General features: G+C 42.8%; 1 protein-coding gene across 1 annotated transcript in view; it reads left to right on the forward strand.

The window, feature by feature from the left end:
• Window positions 1–21690, forward strand: part of slc35f3b (solute carrier family 35 member F3b) — a 62971-nt gene extending 41281 nt beyond the window's left edge. Inside the window, exons 6-10 of the mRNA XM_053436922.1 lie at window positions 14625–14844; window positions 17065–17190; window positions 18174–18366; window positions 18476–18565; window positions 19144–21690. Of these exons, the coding sequence (XP_053292897.1) occupies window positions 14625–14844; window positions 17065–17190; window positions 18174–18366; window positions 18476–18565; window positions 19144–19379 (865 nt within the window). The 3' untranslated portion in view covers window positions 19380–21690. The remainder of the gene's footprint in view (window positions 1–14624; window positions 14845–17064; window positions 17191–18173; window positions 18367–18475; window positions 18566–19143) is intronic.
• The last annotated feature ends 8 nt before the right edge of the window (window positions 21691–21698 follow it).

Raw genomic sequence — 21698 nt, forward strand, 5'->3', positions numbered from 1 at the left:
CAAACCCTTTGGAGTAGCCTATTATGGATTAACATGTGAAAAATGTAACCAATTGTAGGTTATACAGAACCAAAGAATACAGATAAAATGGATTTCCAGAGACTGACTTTCTTATCTGAAATATCTCGATTTGAAATGCGATGCGATTACGTGCTATATTCCTCGCCACTAGGTGTCTCACTAGCACCAGCATCTCAGACCAAATTAGCTGAAACCTGCCCCCTCACTTTGAGCTCTCAGGTCTTCATCTACGTCACAAAGCCCAATTAAAAGAACCCAAAACACACGACCAGAAGCACGACTGAATTAAGTGACACTGTAAACAGGAAGCCAACAAAAGTATGTTGCAATTCCTCTGTGGATCAGTGCTCGTGTCAGGGCCATGTTATGCGCTACGGTTGAAACATCTTTATTTTTAAAACTTATTTCAGGGAGTTCTTTCCTTTTTGCATTGCAGCACACTCTCAGCGGACCTGTATTAGCAGTCAGATAGCACGGTTAGCGTCATGAGCATGGCAGTACTGCAGAATAAGATGTAGCAGCAAGTTTTTTTGGTTAGCAGCACAGTGGTGGCCAGCTGTCAGGAGTGTTGACAATGTCGTGTTTCCAAGTACAGACAGAGGGTGAAAAGGGTGTGTTGTCCACCGGGGTGTCATGTTCAGGTCTGCGTCGCTGCCAATCAGAGGAGGGTGAGTCATCTCACTTAGTCCAAAGGTTTCACGGAGACTGAATCAAATGCACACGCAAAAGCAACCAAACAAAACAAGCAGGCTTAGATCGACGCACACACACAGACATAGTGTGGGTTCATTCTCTTCTCAGGAGCCCATTACTCAGCTTACTGGCTACTATATGTTGTTGAATCTCATATTTATGTATATAACCTTTACAGAGTAACTGCTGACCTCATGAGCTGATCGATGCAGATTGTAGTTCTCACATGTGTAACGGTAAAACAAAGCACAGTAATTATTGGTCTGGAAGCTTGTGAATAACCGACTGTGGCTTTAATGTGATGTCACTATGAGTGTGAGAAGTAAAATGTGGGTGCAGACTCAGCTCTCTGGACCTGATTCCTAACAATGCTGCTCCTCAGTATCCAGCAACCTGCCACTTCTCAATTATGGCTGCTAGATCACTTTTACAGCCCCCCAGATGTTTTCTGGGTAAATTGTGTAACTCCAGAGCTACGTAAACAGTGTCAGTCGAAGAATTCTATTATGTTATATTTGAAACGAGGGAAAGAGGTGGCGAGTAGTTTGGGAGTAGAATAAATATGTCTTGGTGTTACAGCAACAGGACACGTACATAAAACCATGATGGGGACGTTTCAATACATAAAAGGGTGCAGGATCACATTTTACTGATAAAATACTTTCAGTGTTGGGTTCCACTGGGGAATTACACATGGTGACCCACAGACTTTCAGGCTAATAGCTTTAGATTAGTTTGTCTTTTTTATTAAAGGTCATTTTCATACATTTCAGATACTGGAGTGGAGTTAAAGGGTAGTTTCCAGACAGGAATAAAATTCATTCAACTGAAAATCCTCCATATGGTCTAAGTGTCTAGGCAGGAACACAGTTTAAAGAATTTAAAATAATTAGAGCTATGAATAAATGGCTCAATAATAATGATGCAGATATAAGGCATTTAAAAAATGTTTACAGTTTGGTGATGGAAAAGTTAATTTCTTTATTTATTAATTAATTCACAAATTGTGCATTTATTCAGCCTGATTCATTTATTTATTTCTATATTGTTACATGTATCCATTAATGATTATATTCCTACATAATTTATTGCTGTATTTCTATTTTCATTCTTTTACTTATTTTTGCATGTCACGTTACAACAAGGTAGTCCCTAATGCAGGCAAGCACAAGCAATGGCAGGAAATTGTTTTAATTGTATAAACAGACTCACAGTCTCTTTAAAAGAAGAAAAAAAAGGAAAAAGAAATGTAATTTAGACATTTACAAATCTGTGTTAATGATCAGGTAACTGATTACCGCCATCTACTGGGTTGGGGCACCGTTCCTAGAGGCTCTGCAATACAAGGTCAATCCAAGTGGAAAGCGCAAGCACAAATATTGTCTTTGAACCAAAAGCCTAATACCAGACTAATGGATACAATAGTTCAATGAGTTATTTTTGTATTACAGGCAATGTTGAGGGGTGTGGCTTATTGTCACATCAGAGTTTCCATTGATCTATTAGTCCCATTATATTCCTTTAACCCCCTTTGCTTCAATTCCTTTAACCCTCTTTGCTTCAATTCCTTTAACCCCCTTTGCTACAATTCCTTTAATCCCCTTTGCTACAATTCCTTTAACCCCCTTTGAAACAATTCCTTTAACCCCCTTTGAAGCAATTCCTAGTAGGCATAACCCCTTCCCTTCAATTCTTGAAGAATCAGTCTGCAACTACCAGCCAATTGGTAGAACGAAGAAGATACGAGATTTTTCATTGAAAACATACTTCGAACAGCAAAAAGAATAGTCGCAATGGAGTTCACTCAGAAAGTAAAACAAATGGATATAAATGCAGAGACTGTCCGCCCGGACTTTGACAACTTTTTTACGAAGCTCACTGCAGAGCAGTGGGAGAGGTTGAAGTTATGCAAACCGGATGAAGCTACTACATTTATGTTGGCAGAACTTCTGTTGAACTTAATGACGTCTGTTTCAAATGCCATTGTAAAGCGACGTCCCCGTGCACCCGTTTCTGAGGATAAAGTGAGATCCATTCTGGGCGACACTCTCAACAACAGTCTTTCACCAGGCAGCACAACAAAGTCTGGGAGTTTGGATAAGCTCACAGACTTGGTTGTAGAGGAAGTGACGGAGACTGTCAACTCCCGCTTGTCTGCAAGCTCCATCTGTGTGAGCTCTGAAAAGACTACACCAGCCCGCCTCATTAACCCCGCTAAAGTCCAGAAGATGATCTGTTATGCCTGCGAGGCGTTAAAGACAGACGGACGAATCAAGTCAACGCCAGCAGTGGTCACCAGCAGTGGGAGTAACAGATCAAACCAGTCCTCATCCTCAGAAGTCAGCAGCGGAGGGAATGAAAGACTGAAGAAGTCAACGACAGCAGTGGTATCCAGCAGTGGGAAGAAAAGATCAAACCAGTCTTCATCCTCAGGAATCAGCAGCGGAGTGAATGAAAGACTGAAGAAGTCAACGCCAGCAGTGGTCACCATCAGAGGGAAGAAAAAATCAAACCAGTCTTCATCCTCAGAAGTCAGCAGCGGAGGGAATGAAAGACTGAAGAAGTCAACGCCAGCAGTGGTCACCAGCAGTTGGAGTAAAAGATCAAACCAGTCTTCATCCTCAGAAGTCAGCAGCGGAGGGAATGAAAGACTAAAGAAGTCAACGCCAGCAGTGGTCACCAGCAGTGGGAAGAAAAGATCAAACCAGTCTTCATCCTCAGAAGTCAACAGCGGAGGGAATGAAAGACTGAAGAAGTCAACGCCAGCAGTGGTCACCATCAGAGGGAAGAAAAGATCAAACCAGTCTTCATCCTCAGAAGTCAGCAGCGGAGGGAATGAAAGACTGAAGAAGTCAACGCCAGCAGTGGTCACCAGCAGTGGGAAGAAAAGATCAAACCAGTCTTCATCCTCAGAAGTCAGCAGCGGAGGGAATGAAAGACTTAAGAATTCAACGCCAGCAGTGGTCACCAGTAGTGGGAAGAAAAGATCAAACCAGTCTTCATCCTCAGAAGTCAGCAGCGGAGGGAATGAAAGACTGAAGAAGTCAACGCCAGCCGTGGTATCCAGCAGTGGGAAGAAAAGATCAAACCAGTCTTCATCCTCAGGAATCAGCAGCGGAGTGAATGAAAGACTGAAGAAGTCAACGCCAGCAGTGGTCACCATCAGAGGGAAGCAAAGATCAAACCAGTCTTCATCCTCAGAAGTCAGCAGCGGAGGGAATGAAAGACTGAAGAAGTCAACGCCAGCAGTGGTCACCAGCAATGGGAAGAAAAGATCAAACCAGTCTTCATCCTCAGAAGTCAGCAGCGGAGGTAATGAAAGACTGAAGAATTCAACGCCAGCAGTGGTCACCAGTAGTGGGAAGAAAAGATCAAACCAGTCCTCATCCTCAGAGGTCAGCAAAGAACGTGAGAACCCCGCTTCATCAGACAGGAAGGCCACGGAGAAGATTGAAAAGATCCAGGCAGAGGTCAAAAATAAAATTTATATCAGTGTTCTCTCGGACAAGCTCGTCACACGGATCTATAGAAAGGCGAAGGTGACCTGTACTGATGATGACTCAAGGCGTCATCTGCTGGAGAGAATATGGGCCGAGGTCAAAGACATTGACACAACTTTTAACCCAAGAAGAATCCTTGACAAGGACATTTTCAAGGAGTTGTGTAAGAAGTGGCCTTCTCCAGAGATACTAATGTCTTCCCTTCTTGGAAGAGATCCAGAACTTGAGCTATCAATAATCTCCATTGTGAGAAGACGCCTGTGCAAAAAGCCTGGCTTCTTCTCCTCTCTCAGAGCAGGCATCTCTTCCTTCTTCAGGAGATGATAGGTGGATGATGTCACGCCGATAGCTTCACTTTCAAATGTCAGTGTGGCAGTGGTGCTTGCCACGGGGCTCTCCCACACAAAGCCAGAAACGGAATGTTGGCTTTTAAACATGATTTATTGTACACCACACATGTGAACACACAAAGTTAACACAAACACAAAGTGACTCGCTTTTCAATGTGAGGACCAATCAGCTAACAGCTCTCAACTGGGCTAATTGATCCTCTGTGGTGCATGTGCCCCCATAATAATTTTCAGTCCAGGGATTTATCCAGCCTGACCTAGCTTTTACTAAGCCTAAAGTTTTGCAATGGGTTTTCTCAAGGTGCTCCTGTTATCCCCACATTTATAAAAATGAATAAAATTTCTAAAATGGATTTATTTGTTCTCAGTATTTATTCCACTCAGACTAAAGGTTTGCTGTTTTACCACCTGAAAATTCACTGTTTCTCCGGTGCAAGTTTCTTCCTTTCATTCATCAAACATCGGCACCTTCACCTGAACTTAGCTCCCAAAAGCTGTATAAGGCGGAGGAGAGTAACCTCATTATGGCTGGTGATCAAATAGCAATAGTAAGCATCTAACTTTCAGATATTTTCAGAGTAAGAGTCACAGTTGCTGCTGACTATCAGCGTAAATGGATACAGTGTTAATTGATTGTGTTTGTCTTAATTTTGAAGGAAATTTGAGATCTCAACTTTTTCAATTTTGGAGTAAAATTTCTTCTTATATGTGTGCCATTTTGTATGGGACTGCATCAGTTCCACTCAGTTCCACTCAGTGTACCTACGTATTGGTTATTAAATTAGGCATTGCTGTATTTCAAATAAACACATTTTCAAGGTAAAACTGGAATTGAAGATCTCTCACTTAAGATGGAGCACAAAAATAAGGGAGCATCTAAATTCTATGATTATATTTATATACAATTTCCATAGTTTGAGGGCCTCAAAGTATGTTGGGAAAGGGACTTTGATCCTGCGATCTCATAAGATAACTAAGTATAATTCCTAGGAGTTTGATTATGTATTTTTTTTTTGTGTTGTTTATTGTGTTTTGTATTTTTACATTTCTTGTTTTAGTTGTCTGGCAAGATTTGAATATTAGTTGCTGAACTTCAGACTTTTCTATCATGGTTGTTCAAGGCAGGTAGGCAAACAAAGTCCATTTCTCCAAAACGCAGAACTCAAACAGCAAAAAGGAAACAACTCATTCTTTTACTTATTTTTGCATGTCACGTTACAACAAGGTAGTCCCTAATGCAGGCAAGTGCAAACAATGGCAGACAATTGTTTTAATTGTATGAACAGACTCACAGTCTCTTTAAAAAAAGAAAAAAAAGGAAAAAGAAATGTAATTTAGACATTTACAAATCTGTGTTAAGGATCAGGTAACTGATTACCGCCATCTACTGGGTTGGGGCACCGTTCCTAGAGGCTCTGCAATACAAGGTCAATCCAAGTGGAAAGCGCAAGCACAAATATTGTCTTTGAACCAAAAGCCTAATACCAGACTAATGGATATAATAGTTCAATGAGTTATTTTTGTATTACAGGCAATGTTGAGGGGTGTGGCTTATTGTCACATCAGAGTTTCCATTGATCTATTAGTCCCATTATATTCCTTTAACCCCCTTTGCTACAATTCCTTTAACCCCCTTTGCTACAATTCCTTTAATCCCCTTTGCTTCATTTCCTTTAACCCTCTTTCCTTCAATTCCTTTAACCCCCTTTGCTACAATTCCTTTAACCCCCTTTGCTACAATTCCTTTAACCCCCTTTGAAACAATTCCTTTAACCCCCTTTGAAACAATTCCTTTAACCCCCTTTGAAGCAATTCCTAGTAGGCATAACCCCTTCCCTTCAATTCTTGAAGAATCAGTCTGCAACTACCAGCCAATTGGTAGAACGAAGAAGATACGAGATTTTTCATTGAAAACATACTTCGAACAGCAAAAAGAATAGTCGCGATGGAGTTCACTCAGAAAGTAAAACAAATGGATATAAATGCAGAGACTGTCCGCCCGGACTTTGACAACTTTTTTACGAAGCTCACTGCAGAGCAGTGGGAGAGGTTGAAGTTATGCAAACCGGATGAAGCTACTACATTTATGTTGGCAGAACTTCTGTTGAACTTAATGACGTCTGTTTCAAATGCCATTGTAAAGCGACGTCCCCGTGCACCCGTTTCTGAGGATAAAGTGCGATCCATTCTGGGCGACACTCTCAATAACAGTCTTTCACCAGGCAGCACAACAAAGTCTGGGAGTTTGGATAAGCTCACAGACTTGGTTGTAGAGGAGGTGACGGAGACTGTCAACTCCCGCTTGTCTGCAAGCTCCATCTGTGTGAGCTCTGAGAAGACTACACCAGCCCGCCTCATTAACCCCGCTAAAGTCCAGAAGATGATCTGTTATGCCTGCGAGGCGTTAAAGACAGACGGACGAATCAAGTCAACGCCAGCAGTGGTCACCAGCAGTGGGAGTAACAGATCAAACCAGTCTTCATCCTCAGAAGTCAGCAGCGAAGGGAATGGAAGACTGAAGAAGTCAACGCCAGCAGTGGTCACCATCAGAGGGAAGAAAAGATCAAACCAGTCTTCATCCTCAGAAGTCAGCAGCGGAGGGAATGAAAGACGGAAGAAGTCAACACCAGCAGTGGTATCCAGCAGTGGGAAGAAAAGATCAAACCAGTCTTCATCCTCAGGAATCAGCAGCGGAGGGAATGAAAGACTGAAGAAGTCAACGCCAGCAGTGGTCACCAGCAGTTGGAGTAAAAGATCAAACCAGTCTTCATCCTCAGAAGTCAGCAGCGGAGGGAATGAAAGACTGAAGAAGTCAACGCCAGCAGTGGTCACCAGCAGTGGGAAGAAAAGATCAAACCAGTCTTCATCCTCAGAAGTTAACAGCGGAGGGAATGAAAGACTGAAGAAGTCAACGCCAGCAGTGGTCACCATCAGAGGGAAGATAAGATCAAACCAGTCCTCATCCTCAGAACTCAGCAGCGGAGGGAATGAAAGACTGAAGAAGTCAACGCCAGCAGTGGTCACCAGTAGTGGGAAGAAAAGATCAAACAGGTCCTCATCCTCAGAACTCAGCAGCGGAGGGAATGAAAGACTGAAGAAGTCAACGCCAGCAGTGGTCACCAGCAGTGGGAAGAAAAGATCAAACCAGTCTTCATCCTCAGAAGTCAGCAGCGGAGGGAATGAAAGACTGAAGAATTCAACGCCAGCAGTGGTCACCAGTAGTGGGAAGAAAAGATCAAACCAGTCTTCATCCTCAGAAGTCATCAGTGGAGGGAATGAAAGACTGAAGAATTCAACGCCAGCAGTGGTCACCAGTAGTGGGAAGAAAAGATCAAACCAGTCCTCATCCTCAGAGGTCAGCAAAGAACGTGAGAACCCCGCTTCATCAGACAGGAAGGCCACGGAGAAGATTGAAAAGATCCAGGCAGAGGTCAAAAATAAAATTTATATCAGTGTTCTCTCGGACAAGCTCGTCACACGGATCTATAGAAAGGCGAAGGTGACCTGTACTGATGATGACTCAAGGCGTCATCTGCTGGAGAGAATATGGGCCGAGGTCAAAGACATTGACACAACTTTTAACCCAAGAAGAATCCTTGACAAGGACATTTTCAAGGAGTTGTGTAAGAAGTGGCCTTCTCCAGAGATACTAATGTCTTCCCTTCTTGGAAGAGATCCAGAACTTGAGCTATCAATAATCTCCATTGTGAGAAGACGCCTGTGCAAAAAGCCTGGCTTCTTCTCCTCTCTCAGAGCAGGCATCTCTTCCTTCTTCAGGAGATGATAGGTGGATGATGTCACGCCGATAGCTTCACTTTCAAATGTCAGTGTGGCAGTGGTGCTTGCCACGGGGCTCTCCCACACAAAGCCAGAAACGGAATGTTGGCTTTTAAACATGATTTATTGTACACCACACATGTGAACACACAAAGTTAACACAAACACAAAGTGACTCGCTTTTCAATGTGAGGACCAATCAGCTAACAGCTCTCAACTGGGCTAATTGATCCTCTGTGGTGCATGTGCCCCCATAATAATTTTCAGTCCAGGGATTTATCCAGCCTGACCTAGCTTTTACTAAGCCTAAAGTTTTGCAATGGGTTTTCTCAAGGTGCTCCTGTTATCCCCACATTTATAAAAATGAATAAAATTTCTAAAATGGATTTATTTGTTCTCAGTATTTATTCCACTCAGACTAAAGGTTTGCTGTTTTACCACCTGAAAATTCACTGTTTCTCCGGTGCAAGTTTCTTCCTTTCATTCATCAAACATCGGCACCTTCACCTGAACTTAGCTCCCAAAAGCTGTATAAGGCGGAGGAGAGTAACCTCATTATGGCTGGTGATCAAATAGCAATAGTAAGCATCTAACTTTCAGATATTTTCAGAGTAAGAGTCACAGTTGCTGCTGACTATCAGCGTAAATGGATACAGTGTTAATTGATTGTGTTTGTCTTAATTTTGAAGGAAATTTGAGATCTCAACTTTTTCAATTTTGGAGTAAAATTTCTTCTTATATGTGTGCCATTTTGTATGGGACTGCATCAGTTCCACTCAGTTCCACTCAGTGTACCTACGTATTGGTTATTAAATTAGGCATTGCTGTATTTCAAATAAACACATTTTCAAGGTAAAACTGGAATTGAAGATCTCTCACTTAAGATGGAGCACAAAAATAAGGGAGCATCTAAATTCTATGATTATATTTATATACAATTTCCATAGTTTGAGGGCCTCAAAGTATGTTGGGAAAGGGACTTTGATCCTGCGATCTCATAAGATAACTAAGTATAATTCCTAGGAGTTTGATTATGTATTTTTTTTTTGTGTTGTTTATTGTGTTTTGTATTTTTACATTTCTTGTTTTAGTTGTCTGGCAAGATTTGAATATTAGTTGCTGAACTTCAGACTTTTCTATCATGGTTGTTCAAGGCAGGTAGGCAAACAAAGTCCATTTCTCCAAAACGCAGAACTCAAACAGCAAAAAGGAAACAACTCATTCTTTTACTTATTTTTGCATGTCACGTTACAACAAGGTAGTCCCTAATGCAGGCAAGTGCAAACAATGGCAGACAATTGTTTTAATTGTATGAACAGACTCACAGTCTCTTTAAAAAAAGAAAAAAAAGGAAAAAGAAATGTAATTTAGACATTTACAAATCTGTGTTAAGGATCAGGTAACTGATTACCGCCATCTACTGGGTTGGGGCACCGTTCCTAGAGGCTCTGCAATACAAGGTCAATCCAAGTGGAAAGCGCAAGCACAAATATTGTCTTTGAACCAAAAGCCTAATACCAGACTAATGGATATAATAGTTCAATGAGTTATTTTTGTATTACAGGCAATGTTGAGGGGTGTGGCTTATTGTCACATCAGAGTTTCCATTGATCTATTAGTCCCATTATATTCCTTTAACCCCCTTTGCTACAATTCCTTTAACCCCCTTTGCTACAATTCCTTTAATCCCCTTTGCTTCATTTCCTTTAACCCTCTTTCCTTCAATTCCTTTAACCCCCTTTGCTACAATTCCTTTAACCCCCTTTGCTACAATTCCTTTAACCCCCTTTGAAACAATTCCTTTAACCCCCTTTGAAACAATTCCTTTAACCCCCTTTGAAGCAATTCCTAGTAGGCATAACCCCTTCCCTTCAATTCTTGAAGAATCAGTCTGCAACTACCAGCCAATTGGTAGAACGAAGAAGATACGAGATTTTTCATTGAAAACATACTTCGAACAGCAAAAAGAATAGTCGCGATGGAGTTCACTCAGAAAGTAAAACAAATGGATATAAATGCAGAGACTGTCCGCCCGGATTTTGACAACTTTTTTACGAAGCTCACTGCAGAGCAGTGGGAGAGGTTGAAGTTATGCAAACCGGATGAAGCTACTACATTTATGTTGGCAGAACTTCTGTTGAACTTAATGACGTCTGTTTCAAATGCCATTGTAAAGCGACGTCCCCGTGCACCCGTTTCTGAGGATAAAGTGCGATCCATTCTGGGCGACACTCTCAATAACAGTCTTTCACCAGGCAGCACAACAAAGTCTGGGAGTTTGGATAAGCTCACAGACTTGGTTGTAGAGGAGGTGACGGAGACTGTCAACTCCCGCTTGTCTGCAAGCTCCATCTGTGTGAGCTCTGAGAAGACTACACCAGCCCGCCTCATTAACCCCGCTAAAGTCCAGAAGATGATCTGTTATGCCTGCGAGGCGTTAAAGACAGACGGACGAATCAAGTCAACGCCAGCAGTGGTCACCAGCAGTGGGAGTAACAGATCAAACCAGTCTTCATCCTCAGAAGTCAGCAGCGAAGGGAATGGAAGACTGAAGAAGTCAACGCCAGCAGTGGTCACCATCAGAGGGAAGAAAAGATCAAACCAGTCTTCATCCTCAGAAGTCAGCAGCGGAGGGAATGAAAGACGGAAGAAGTCAACACCAGCAGTGGTATCCAGCAGTGGGAAGAAAAGATCAGACCAGTCTTCATCCTCAGGAATCAGCAGCGGAGGGAATGAAAGACTGAAGAAGTCAACGCCAGCAGTGGTCACCAGCAGTTGGAGTAAAAGATCAAACCAGTCTTCATCCTCAGAAGTCAGCAGCGGAGGGAATGAAAGACTGAAGAAGTCAACGCCAGCAGTGGTCACCAGCAGTGGGAAGAAAAGATCAAACCAGTCTTCATCCTCAGAAGTTAACAGCGGAGGGAATGAAAGACTGAAGAAGTCAACGCCAGCAGTGGTCACCATCAGAGGGAAGATAAGATCAAACCAGTCCTCATCCTCAGAACTCAGCAGCGGAGGGAATGAAAGACTGAAGAAGTCAACGCCAGCAGTGGTCACCAGTAGTGGGAAGAAAAGATCAAACAGGTCCTCATCCTCAGAACTCAGCAGCGGAGGGAATGAAAGACTGAAGAAGTCAACGCCAGCAGTGGTCACCAGCAGTGGGAAGAAAAGATCAAACCAGTCTTCATCCTCAGAAGTCAGCAGCGGAGGGAATGAAAGACTGAAGAATTCAACGCCAGCAGTGGTCACCAGTAGTGGGAAGAAAAGATCAAACCAGTCTTCATCCTCAGAAGTCAGCAGCGGAGGGAATGAAAGACTGAAGAAGTCAACGCCAGCAGTGGTCACCATCAGAGGGAAGCAAAGATCAAACCAGTCTTCATCCTCAGAAGTCAGCAGCGGAGGGAATGAAAGACTGAAGAAGTCAACGCCAGCAGTGGTCACCAGCAATGGGAAGAAAAGATCAAACCAGTCTTCATCCTCAGAAGTCAGCAGCGGAGGGAATGAAAGACTGAAGAATTCAACGCCAGCAGTGGTCACCAGTAGTGGGAAGAAAAGATCAAACCAGTCCTCATCCTCAGAGGTCAGCAAAGAACGTGAGAACCCCGCTTCATCAGACAGGAAGGCCACGGAGAAGATTGAAAAGATCCAGGCAGAGGTCAAAAATAAAATTTATATCAGTGTTCTCTCGGACAAGCTCGTCACACGGATCTATAGAAAGGCGAAGGTGACCTGTACTGATGATGACTCAAGGCGTCATCTGCTGGAGAGAATATGGGCCGATGTCAAAGACATTGACACAACTTTTAACCCAAGAAGAATCCTTGACAAGGACATTTTCAAGGAGTTGTGTAAGAAGTGGCCTTCTCCAGAGATACTAATGTCTTCCCTTCTTGGAAGAGATCCAGAACTTGAGCTATCAATAATCTCCATTGTGAGAAGACGCCTGTGCAAAAAGCCTGGCTTCTTCTCCTCTCTCAGAGCAGGCATCTCTTCCTTCTTCAGGAGATGATAGGTGGATGATGTCACGCCGATAGCTTCACTTTCAAATGTCAGTGTGGCAGTGGTGCTTGCCACGGGGCTCTCCCACACAAAGCCAGAAACGGAATGTTGGCTTTTAAACATGATGTATTGTACACCACACATGTGAACACACAAAGTTAACACAAACACAAAGTGACTCGCTTTTCAATGTGAGGACCAATCAGCTAACAGCTCTCAACTGGGCTGATTGATCCTCTGTGGTGCATGTACCGCCATAATAATTTTCAGTCCAGGGATTTATCCAGCCTGACCTAGCTTTTACTAAGCCTAAAGTTTTGTAATGGGTTTTCTCAAGGTGCTCCTGTTATCCCCACATTTATAAAAATGAATAAAATTTCTAAAATGGATTTATTTGTTCTCAGTATTTATTCCACTCAGACTAAAGGTTTGCTGTTTTACCACCTGAAAATTCACTGTTTCTCCGGTGCAAGTTTCTTCCTTTCATTCATCAAACATCGGCACCTTCACCTGAACTTAGCTCCCAAAAGCTGTATAAGGCGGAGGAGAGTAACCTCATTATGGCTGGTGATCAAATAGCAATAGTAAGCATCTAACTTTCAGATATTTTCAGAGTAAGAGTCACAGTTGCTTCTGACTATCAGCGTAAATGGATACAGTGTTAATTGATTGTGTGTGTCTTAATTTTGAAGGAAATTTGAGATCTCAACTTTTTCAATTTTGGAGTAAAATGTCTTCTTATATAATATATGGCATTTTGTATGGGACTGCATTAGTTCCACTCAGTGTACCTACGTATTGGTTATTAAATTAGGCATTGCTTTATTTCAAATAAACACATTTTCAAGGTAAAACTGGAATTGAAGATCTCTCACTTAAGATGGAGCACAAAAATAAGGGAGCATCTAAATTCTATGATTATATTTATATACAATTTCCATAGTTGGAGGGCCTCAAAGAATGTTGGGAAAGGGACTTTGATCCTCTGATCTCATAAGATAACTAAGTATAATTCCTACGAGTTTGATTATGTTTGTTTTTGTTGTGCTGTTTATTGTGTTTTGTATTTCTATATTTTTTGTTTTAGTTGTCTGGCAAGATTTGAATATTAGTTGCTGGACTTCAGACTTTTCTATCATGGTTGTTTAAGGCAGGTAGGCAATCAAAGTCCATTGTTCCAAAACTCCAAACTGAACTGAACAGACTGAACAGAGACTATATACACAAGGGAGTCATGGATAACTGAACGCAGGTGAAACACATGAAGACAAGAGGATCACAAGGGCTGGACAGAGGACAAAGATAGAGAGTAAAGCAAGAGAGACACACAAGGAAAGACGTTTCACATAAAACAGGAAACGGAGAACTCAAAAGTGAACTCAAATAACCAAACACAGAGCAAGAAACCAGAATTTAAAATAAGTTAAAGGTGCATCATATCAAAAGTCTATAGAAGAGAAGATCTTTCAAAAAGAGGGGTCTGCTATTCAATGTGTGTCCAGGGATCGATCAACATCAGAGGGTATACATTGACATACACACGTGGACAGACAGCCTTGTAAAGTCACCAACAAGCTTCTTCAGGTCGATGAGGACGGCGCCCGCAACAGGTTCAAACAGCATCCCAGATTCATTAAAACAGAGCTGACCATGATTCCTTTTATACTGAGTCCTTTACAACCTTGCCACAGGTATTCATCATAATATTCATAAACACCAGAAACAGCATTTTATCGATTTCTTATGTGTGTCCTTGTGTTTCGATCAAGCTTAATGTGTTTGTCTGCTGCAGTTGTGTCTCATACTCGTGTCTGAGGTTTGACCAACTCGAAAACATCGTACAGCTACATTATTCCATGGTTAATAATATTGCTATGATGTTGTTTCTCCTACACTGTAACCAACTGATTGTTACGTCATTCGATGGAAATATACAAACCAACTGACCAGAGAATAACAAATTTGGTTTATATTAACAGAGAAAGATGAATTTAAGGTCAGAAACATTTCCCTTCAGTGCCTCATGGCAGATCTGATTGTGTTCATAAACATGTACTTATTCCTCCAGCAGAGTGAAGTTGATCCCACACACCCTCTGATGCAATCCCCATTAAGATGTATCTGTCGTTGTGGGAATAACTTTACTCACTCCTGTGGTTTCCAAGCTGCTTATATTCATAAATATTGATTAAAGCATCAGGCCCTAATAATTCTGTATAAATCACCTCTTAAAAATGGTTGCACCATATGCTCACACTCTGCTATGTGTTGTGTTTCTGCACAGGGAGTGCAGCAGGTTTTTCGGGGACGACGGGCTGACCCCCAAGGTGTTCTTCACCAAGGTGGCTCCCTTCGGCCTCCTGTGGATCCTCACCAACTACCTGTACCTGCAGGCCCTCAGGAAGATCAACACAACAGACGCGTCGGCGCTCTTCTGTTGTAACAAGGCCTTTGTCTTCCTGCTCTCCTGGATTGTACTCAGAGATCGATTCATGGGCGTCAGGGTGAGTACGACTTCGGGCACACTTGCAGTTTTTGTTGACTGCGGCTTTCTCCAGAGAAACAAATGGAGGTGCTGTATTTTTAGAGTCTCGGGTACAGGTCACAAAAAGCAAAGTGGATGAAATATTGATTTTTGGGTTGTACAGTCCAGGCTATAAACAACTCTTACCTGTAATAAACAAGATGTTAACAAACAAAACAAACAGCCGTCCAAAGAAAGTAATTTGCATATTAATTGCTGTTATTAAATTTAGAATAATACACAAAGTTCCAAATTGTTTATGTTTTTCAACATTTGTGTAAATCTACTTATTATTTATAATGTTGATCTAACTTTTATTTGATTGAAGTTACTGAAGGTATTAAGTGAAATTATTTTATTATTTTAATGAAGCATGCAAATCGATATTTAACACAAAAATGCTCATTGTGCCAAGCACACACTGTCTGTCATTGCCTTAGTTGACAAAGGTTGAGTTTATTGTTGATAATGAAAAGAGTCTGTGTACATCACACCCAAAGGAATGTCAATAACAAGTGGTAGTTGAATGTGTGAACCACACACACACAGGCACACAAACACACACACACACAGAACAGTCAGGTAGAGGGCATGTTACCCGTGTGACAGAGTGATGTCCCCCCAATGATCAGTGTGTCATTCAAATGTGCCTCCTAATGTGCGTGTGTGTGCGTGTGTGTGTGTGTGTGTGTGTGTTTGTGTGTGTATGTGTGTGTCCCTTATTTATCTGGATGGGCAGGGGGAAGCAGAGGAGTCTGGGTTCCGCTTTGTGAATTGAGAGTTTCATATCTCTGCAGCCACTCTGCCGATTTTTCTTTCTTTCACGCACTCCCAACCGCACCATGTCTCTCCCGTGCATGCCCCTGCTCTCCACTCCCATTATCTGCGATGAGAGGCCTCAGTGAGAGACAAGTACTGTAATAATGCTGCTTCTCTCTCTCTCCCTCTCTTACACCCTCACACCCCCTCTCCCTCTCTAACACACCCCTCTCTCTCTCTGTGGCTTGTTGGTGGAGATTGCAGTGCTTGGATGTCTGCAGCAATGCAGGGGATCCTGGACAAGTTTGTAATGAAAGTGACGGAGGAGAGAGAGAGAGAGAGATGGGGGAAGTCTTTCTTGTAATGCTGTGTGTAAAGAATGGCTCTGTCTCATTGGCTCAAAACAGCAAATGCACAGCTCAGTGTACGTACTGGAAGGTCACGGGAGGAGCCATTTCATCAATGTGGAATGTGTTGGTTTTGTAAGTTGCAGAGGGAGTTGCACACATGCACCCACTGTTATAAATCACCGTAATCACACATAGGCTGCTCACTGCACAGGTGTCATGAACCTTTCCCCCCCTCGCACTTTGCTGGAACACTTGGAGAAACTAACACGCCGACACGTGCAGGGTTCACCGACCCTGTGAGCAAATGGCTGTACGCTGGAAATGAAAGGTGTGGCTGTGAGTGACGGGCAGCCTGCAGTGCCGAAGGAGCCATTTTGCCAAAGATACACCCAAGGGCTTTGGCCGAGTAAAAACACAGGGCTCATTTATCTTCCTGACACCTCCTTAACGCAAAGCTCATCCACTCAGCTGGAACGCGGCCCTCGTCCATTTTGCTGTTCTTCTTCACTGTGTTGCACGCACAGCTACGACCGTGCGTGCTCAAAACACTCATACGGCAAAGTCAAACGCTGTCAAAGCAGTAAGACCCAGATGAAAGATTTCAGGAGGAAACAGATGGTTCCATGCCGCCGTGCAGCTGAGATTATAGTACAGGCGAGGGAGGGAGGGTGGTGTGGGAGAGGTGGGAGATCGCTGGGTCCAGGGGGGTATTTGGTTTGTAAACACGCTGGCAGAGTAACGGAAATCGATGCCGGACAATCAAGCCGACGCTGTGGAAGCTACCTGTCCTGTGTTGGCCCCCTCCCGCGCTGGTGTCAATGCGAGAGCAGATTTTGTTTGTGCTCGGCTGCATGTCAGATAATGTAAACAGCAGACGAACAATCTGCCGGCTATAAACCAAAACTCACTAATTACACCATTACAAGCCTTTTCCTGTGAAGCCTGTGATTTCTGCAGTGGATAACAAAGCGGGGGCCGTGTGTGCCGGCTGCGTGACGTCCCGAGCGTCTTTATCACCACGCTGTGAGCAGCATGTCGTCCATCCGTCATTCACTGAAGCTACTCCTCTCTCCTTCTCTCTCCCTCTCCAGATAGTAGCTGCTATCTTGGCCATAGCCGGCATCGTGATGATGACCTACGCCGATGGATTCCACAGCCACTCAGTCATCGGCATTACGTTCGTTGTGGCCTCTGCATCGATGTCCGCACTCTACAAGGTACTTTTTCGCATCTACTACTACAAATAATTCTACAAATGTCTTTCTGTTGAACACGCTTCACACTCTATGTGTCAGTGTTAATGGCCACAGGAAGTGCAGTACAGAGTTTGGTGAATTTCTATTTGAACATGTGAAACCTTCAATATTAATAACATTTTTGATATCGGACTGACACATGCATTTATATAGAATATAGAATCTCTTCCTCTTTAGAAATGTGATGTTTAACAGACACCTGAAATAGCTGAGTGGCAATGTATGGAATAAACAACACTAGTTAAATACACTTTTATATACAAAACACACACTTGAACAATAATAAAGCAAATTCAGCTTAATTTTCATTAAAAACAGTGACTGTAAAAACGTCACTGCAGATAAACCAGGTAGGATTAACACAAAGTTGTTCTAATTTCATTCTGCATCATAGTTTATAAGTTAATTAAGTTCTATACATTTCCAGTGAATAAAAATGCACAGGTCAAGCAAACAGTTCATTCTAAAGAGGAAGGTTTAGAACGGGTACTTGTGTTCTTCCACACTCTTGAAGTGATACTTCTTTTCTTTGCAGTGCAACAAAAGAAAGGCAAATCATATATATGAATAGTCATATCTTTTGTTAGAAATCGAGCACTAGTTTCCTTCTGCTTATTTAACTTGGGGGCAGAAGACCGTGGAAGATTATGAAATGAGAGACAGAAGTGACAGGAGCAATTGATACAGGTGTGTTATGCTCAGCGGCTACAGGCTGTGATGTCCCGATCAAGGAGATTACGTGATAAATAGCTATATTCTGTCGGGGCTCTGGTGTCCTCTGCCCCAGCTGTCAGTGCTGCCTAATGTGATAAACAGACAGCAGCAGCCCTGTGCCAGAGACGGGGCAGGTACTTGGCAGGTGCGTCCTACGCAGTACCTCCTTTGCTCCTTGAGGGGGCAGATCTTTGTGCATTCATCACACGTCCTGCCTTCGCTGTCCTCAGGTGCTCTTTAAGATGGTCCTGGGCAGTGCCAAATTTGGAGAGGCCGCTCTCTTTCTGAGCATCGTTGGAAGCGCCAACTTTGTCTTCATCAGCTTCGTGCCGGTCATACTATATTTCACCCACGTGGAGTACTTCGGCTCGCCTGAAAACATCCCCTGGGCCTGCCTCTGTGGGGTCGCAGGCCTGCTGTTTGGTATGGAAAGATGTCACGTGAAGCAATGCAGTGCATATACATGATACTGTAATGATAACCTAACACATGAATATCAGCTTCTGAGCTCTTCTTACCGTTCTGATTTCAGCTTTCAACGTCCTGGTGAATTTTGGCATTGCGATAACGTACCCGACATTAATCTCACTTGGCATCGTCCTAAGTGTTCCTGTAAATGCCAGTAAGTCCCTGGGCTTTTCTCTCAGGCGCATTTTATTGATCCAGAAACCATTTAACATTTGATGGAGTTTAATTTCCTCCAAAAGTTATTACCAACTGCATATTTAAAGGACAACTTTTAATTTCAAAGCTGGTTCCTTCTTCTTGTGTCATTTTATGTCTTACATAATCTATTTTATAATAATCCTATAAATTCCTCGTTCAGTCATTTAACTGTGCAGCACTCACACTATATATTCTGTTTACTCTGTATTTATAATTTCTATTCTATTTATTAATGATTCCTTTTATTGATGACTATTTTTAACTGTCCTCCTTCTAATTTCCCCATTGCGGGATTAATAAAGAGTATCTGGTTTTAACTAATCAAATTTTAAAGGTTCAGTGTGTAGAATTTTGTGACATCTTGTGAAAACATCCCAGGGATTCTTTTGTATAAAATTTTTGCCAATAGATCCCTTTCACCTAAATCTTACACACTGAACCTTTGATTGTTAAATAAATACAAATAAAATAAAAAAATGTATATATATATGGTCCTAAATATGCTCATACTGATCCATTGTCTTCACTTCACAGTGGTGGACCTCTACACATGTGAAATCCATTTCAACACGGTCCGCCTCATCGCTGTGTTCATCATCTGCCTGGGCTTCCTCATGCTGCTGCTACCGGAGGACTGGGACCAGTGCATCATCCAGCTCAGCACCAAGCTGCGCAAACGCGACGAGCCGGCAGAGGGCAGCGTCGAGGCGGGTGCCACCACAGGGCTCAACTGGAGGGGGAGAGCCAGGACCGCCACCTTTACACATTGACTCCAACGAAGTGTAACGATGCAAACACAGACACAGGGAGGGAGACACGATAACGCCTCTGTTGGTGTTGATGCCCCGCCCTCGCTTTCTCTGATACTGCTCCCTGGCCAAAACGATTTTGGGACTCTCCTCTGATCGGAAATGCCAGAGGAATTAATTACATATCTTTTATTTGGCGTCCATTCCTCTCAAAGCGTATCCGAGCTGGTGCATGGACTCATATCAACTGTACTCCTTTGTGCCCCAAACGAATTACAACAGCGGGTGTAACATCTGATGGAGTCATGTGTGGATTTCCCTGTACCTCTTAAATCATTCCATCGGTTCACTACACCCTTGCGCCTGGGAAAACTTGCCAACTTGCCTGATGACAGACATTTTGTTCAAGGACGGCCTCACACCTTGTGGACTCGCTGGCTTTAACACACACACACACACACACACGAACACACACACACACACACACACACACACACACACAAAAACACACTAGTGCACACATTCGAGATCCAAAGAAGAATGCCTAAAAATGCTGAATGCCTGAAAACAAAAAGGGGAGGCCCTGCAGTGGCGCCCCTCAGGTGTAAACTTCTGACAAATACCTGCCTTTCGTGCACTGTACATAGCTGTGTGTCACACCTCTTGTGTCCTGGAGCATGTGGCGCATCGATGGGCTCATCTGGTGTGAAGGGACCTGTCGGGACATCTGAGGATCAATCTGAGCCGGAGAAGCTTTCACGACACCTCGCCCTGCACGTCCAGGAGAAGAGCTCTGGTCCGTTCTGACCACACTGATTGGCCGCCTGTGGTTCTGTGCTTTCCCGGGGCTGAACTCCCGCTCTGTCAGTGCCGACACCCATCGCTCAGGCCTACAGTTTGGTCACGACAGATCTTAAGCCAGTGTTTCATATGTTTTCAATGCATGACATGGTTGAGCTTTGTCAAAAGATTGTGAGGGTTAGGGTCATCAATCCATCCTTGAAGCGTTTGCCTCACGTCTCCTGTTACCGAGACGCTGGCAGCAAACAAAAATTAACCTGGCAGGTAATTCAAATATTTACTAAATGTCTCAAGCAATGCTTCAGGTATCCAAATCTAAGGACGACTTAAAGCACTTAACAGCTTCTCATAAAACATGAACACTTGGAATTACTCCTTTAATAACTCTGAGCATCAGACACAGCCGTCACTGAGCCTCTCTTTGAATTCCCGTCACATTTAACTTTCCACGCTCACAATCTGATTTGCAACGGTTCTAAGTGAAGTGATTTCATTTCTAGGGGAAAGTAACAGAGCGGTCACGCTGCAGCTCGAGGAGAAGCCCCTGCTCTTCGTCGAAGTCTCACAGCACCTGTTTTTCTTCTGTGGCGTTTCATGAGGCGACCGAGATGAACGACCCGGGGAGCTCTGGTGGAAAACGCTGCCTTGTTGTGAATGTACGACCATCACTCGAACCACACACGCTCACTATCAGTTTTTTTGTTTATTGTTTACAGTGCCATGACAAACTGCTGCAGAGATACTCACTATCCTTCTTCTGCTCAATTAACCGTGATGCATTTTTTTTTTAAACAAACTTGACGCGTCATTGACACTTTTTTCAAATATTTTTTGCATTTGTTCTCTGGCTAACTTTGAGAAACAGCTACAAGACGAGCATGCACATACTGTATGAGCGGAAACAGCTGACGAGTCCACTTCACTGCCTTTTCTTTGTTTTTGCTATAGAGAACATTAGCACCGTTTCCCATTGTCATTCTCTATGACAATAAATAATAATATTGTATTCCTCTGGAATTATTGCTAGACATTACTGTAAACCTTTGTAAGGAATGACGATTTTTACACTGAGATGCAACATATGATTATCACATTGGAGGAAGAGATCATTATGAGCGTGAATAAATGACAGGTTTGTTAGATCTACTGTGTCTTCAAGTGTAATCACATGTACTACATAAAATATTCTTTTCAATACATTCGCTTCTCCGGGTTTGTTTACCTCCTCAGTGTCGCAGTCCTTGTTCTTTCCAATTACTGAGCAATGTAAAAGACCACGAGAAAACAGAACATTTAAATGATTAGTCGATTAATTGATTATTATATTATCTATCTGCGGATATTGCTGTTGCCTTGTAATAATTTGAGTCATATTTCAAGCAAAATGCCAACATTTGATGCTTTTACTTGTCTTATGTGCAAGTCATCAAATAATTGGGGGGTTTTGAAGTGTTGATCAGACAAAATGAAACATTGGAATATTCAATACCCAGCCGTGGGAAACAGGGATGAGCGTTTCCTGTATCTTTATAAGAAAGA

Source organism: Pleuronectes platessa, chromosome 12, assembly GCF_947347685.1.
Source record: "Pleuronectes platessa chromosome 12, fPlePla1.1, whole genome shotgun sequence".
Lineage (NCBI taxonomy): Eukaryota > Metazoa > Chordata > Actinopteri > Pleuronectiformes > Pleuronectidae > Pleuronectes > Pleuronectes platessa.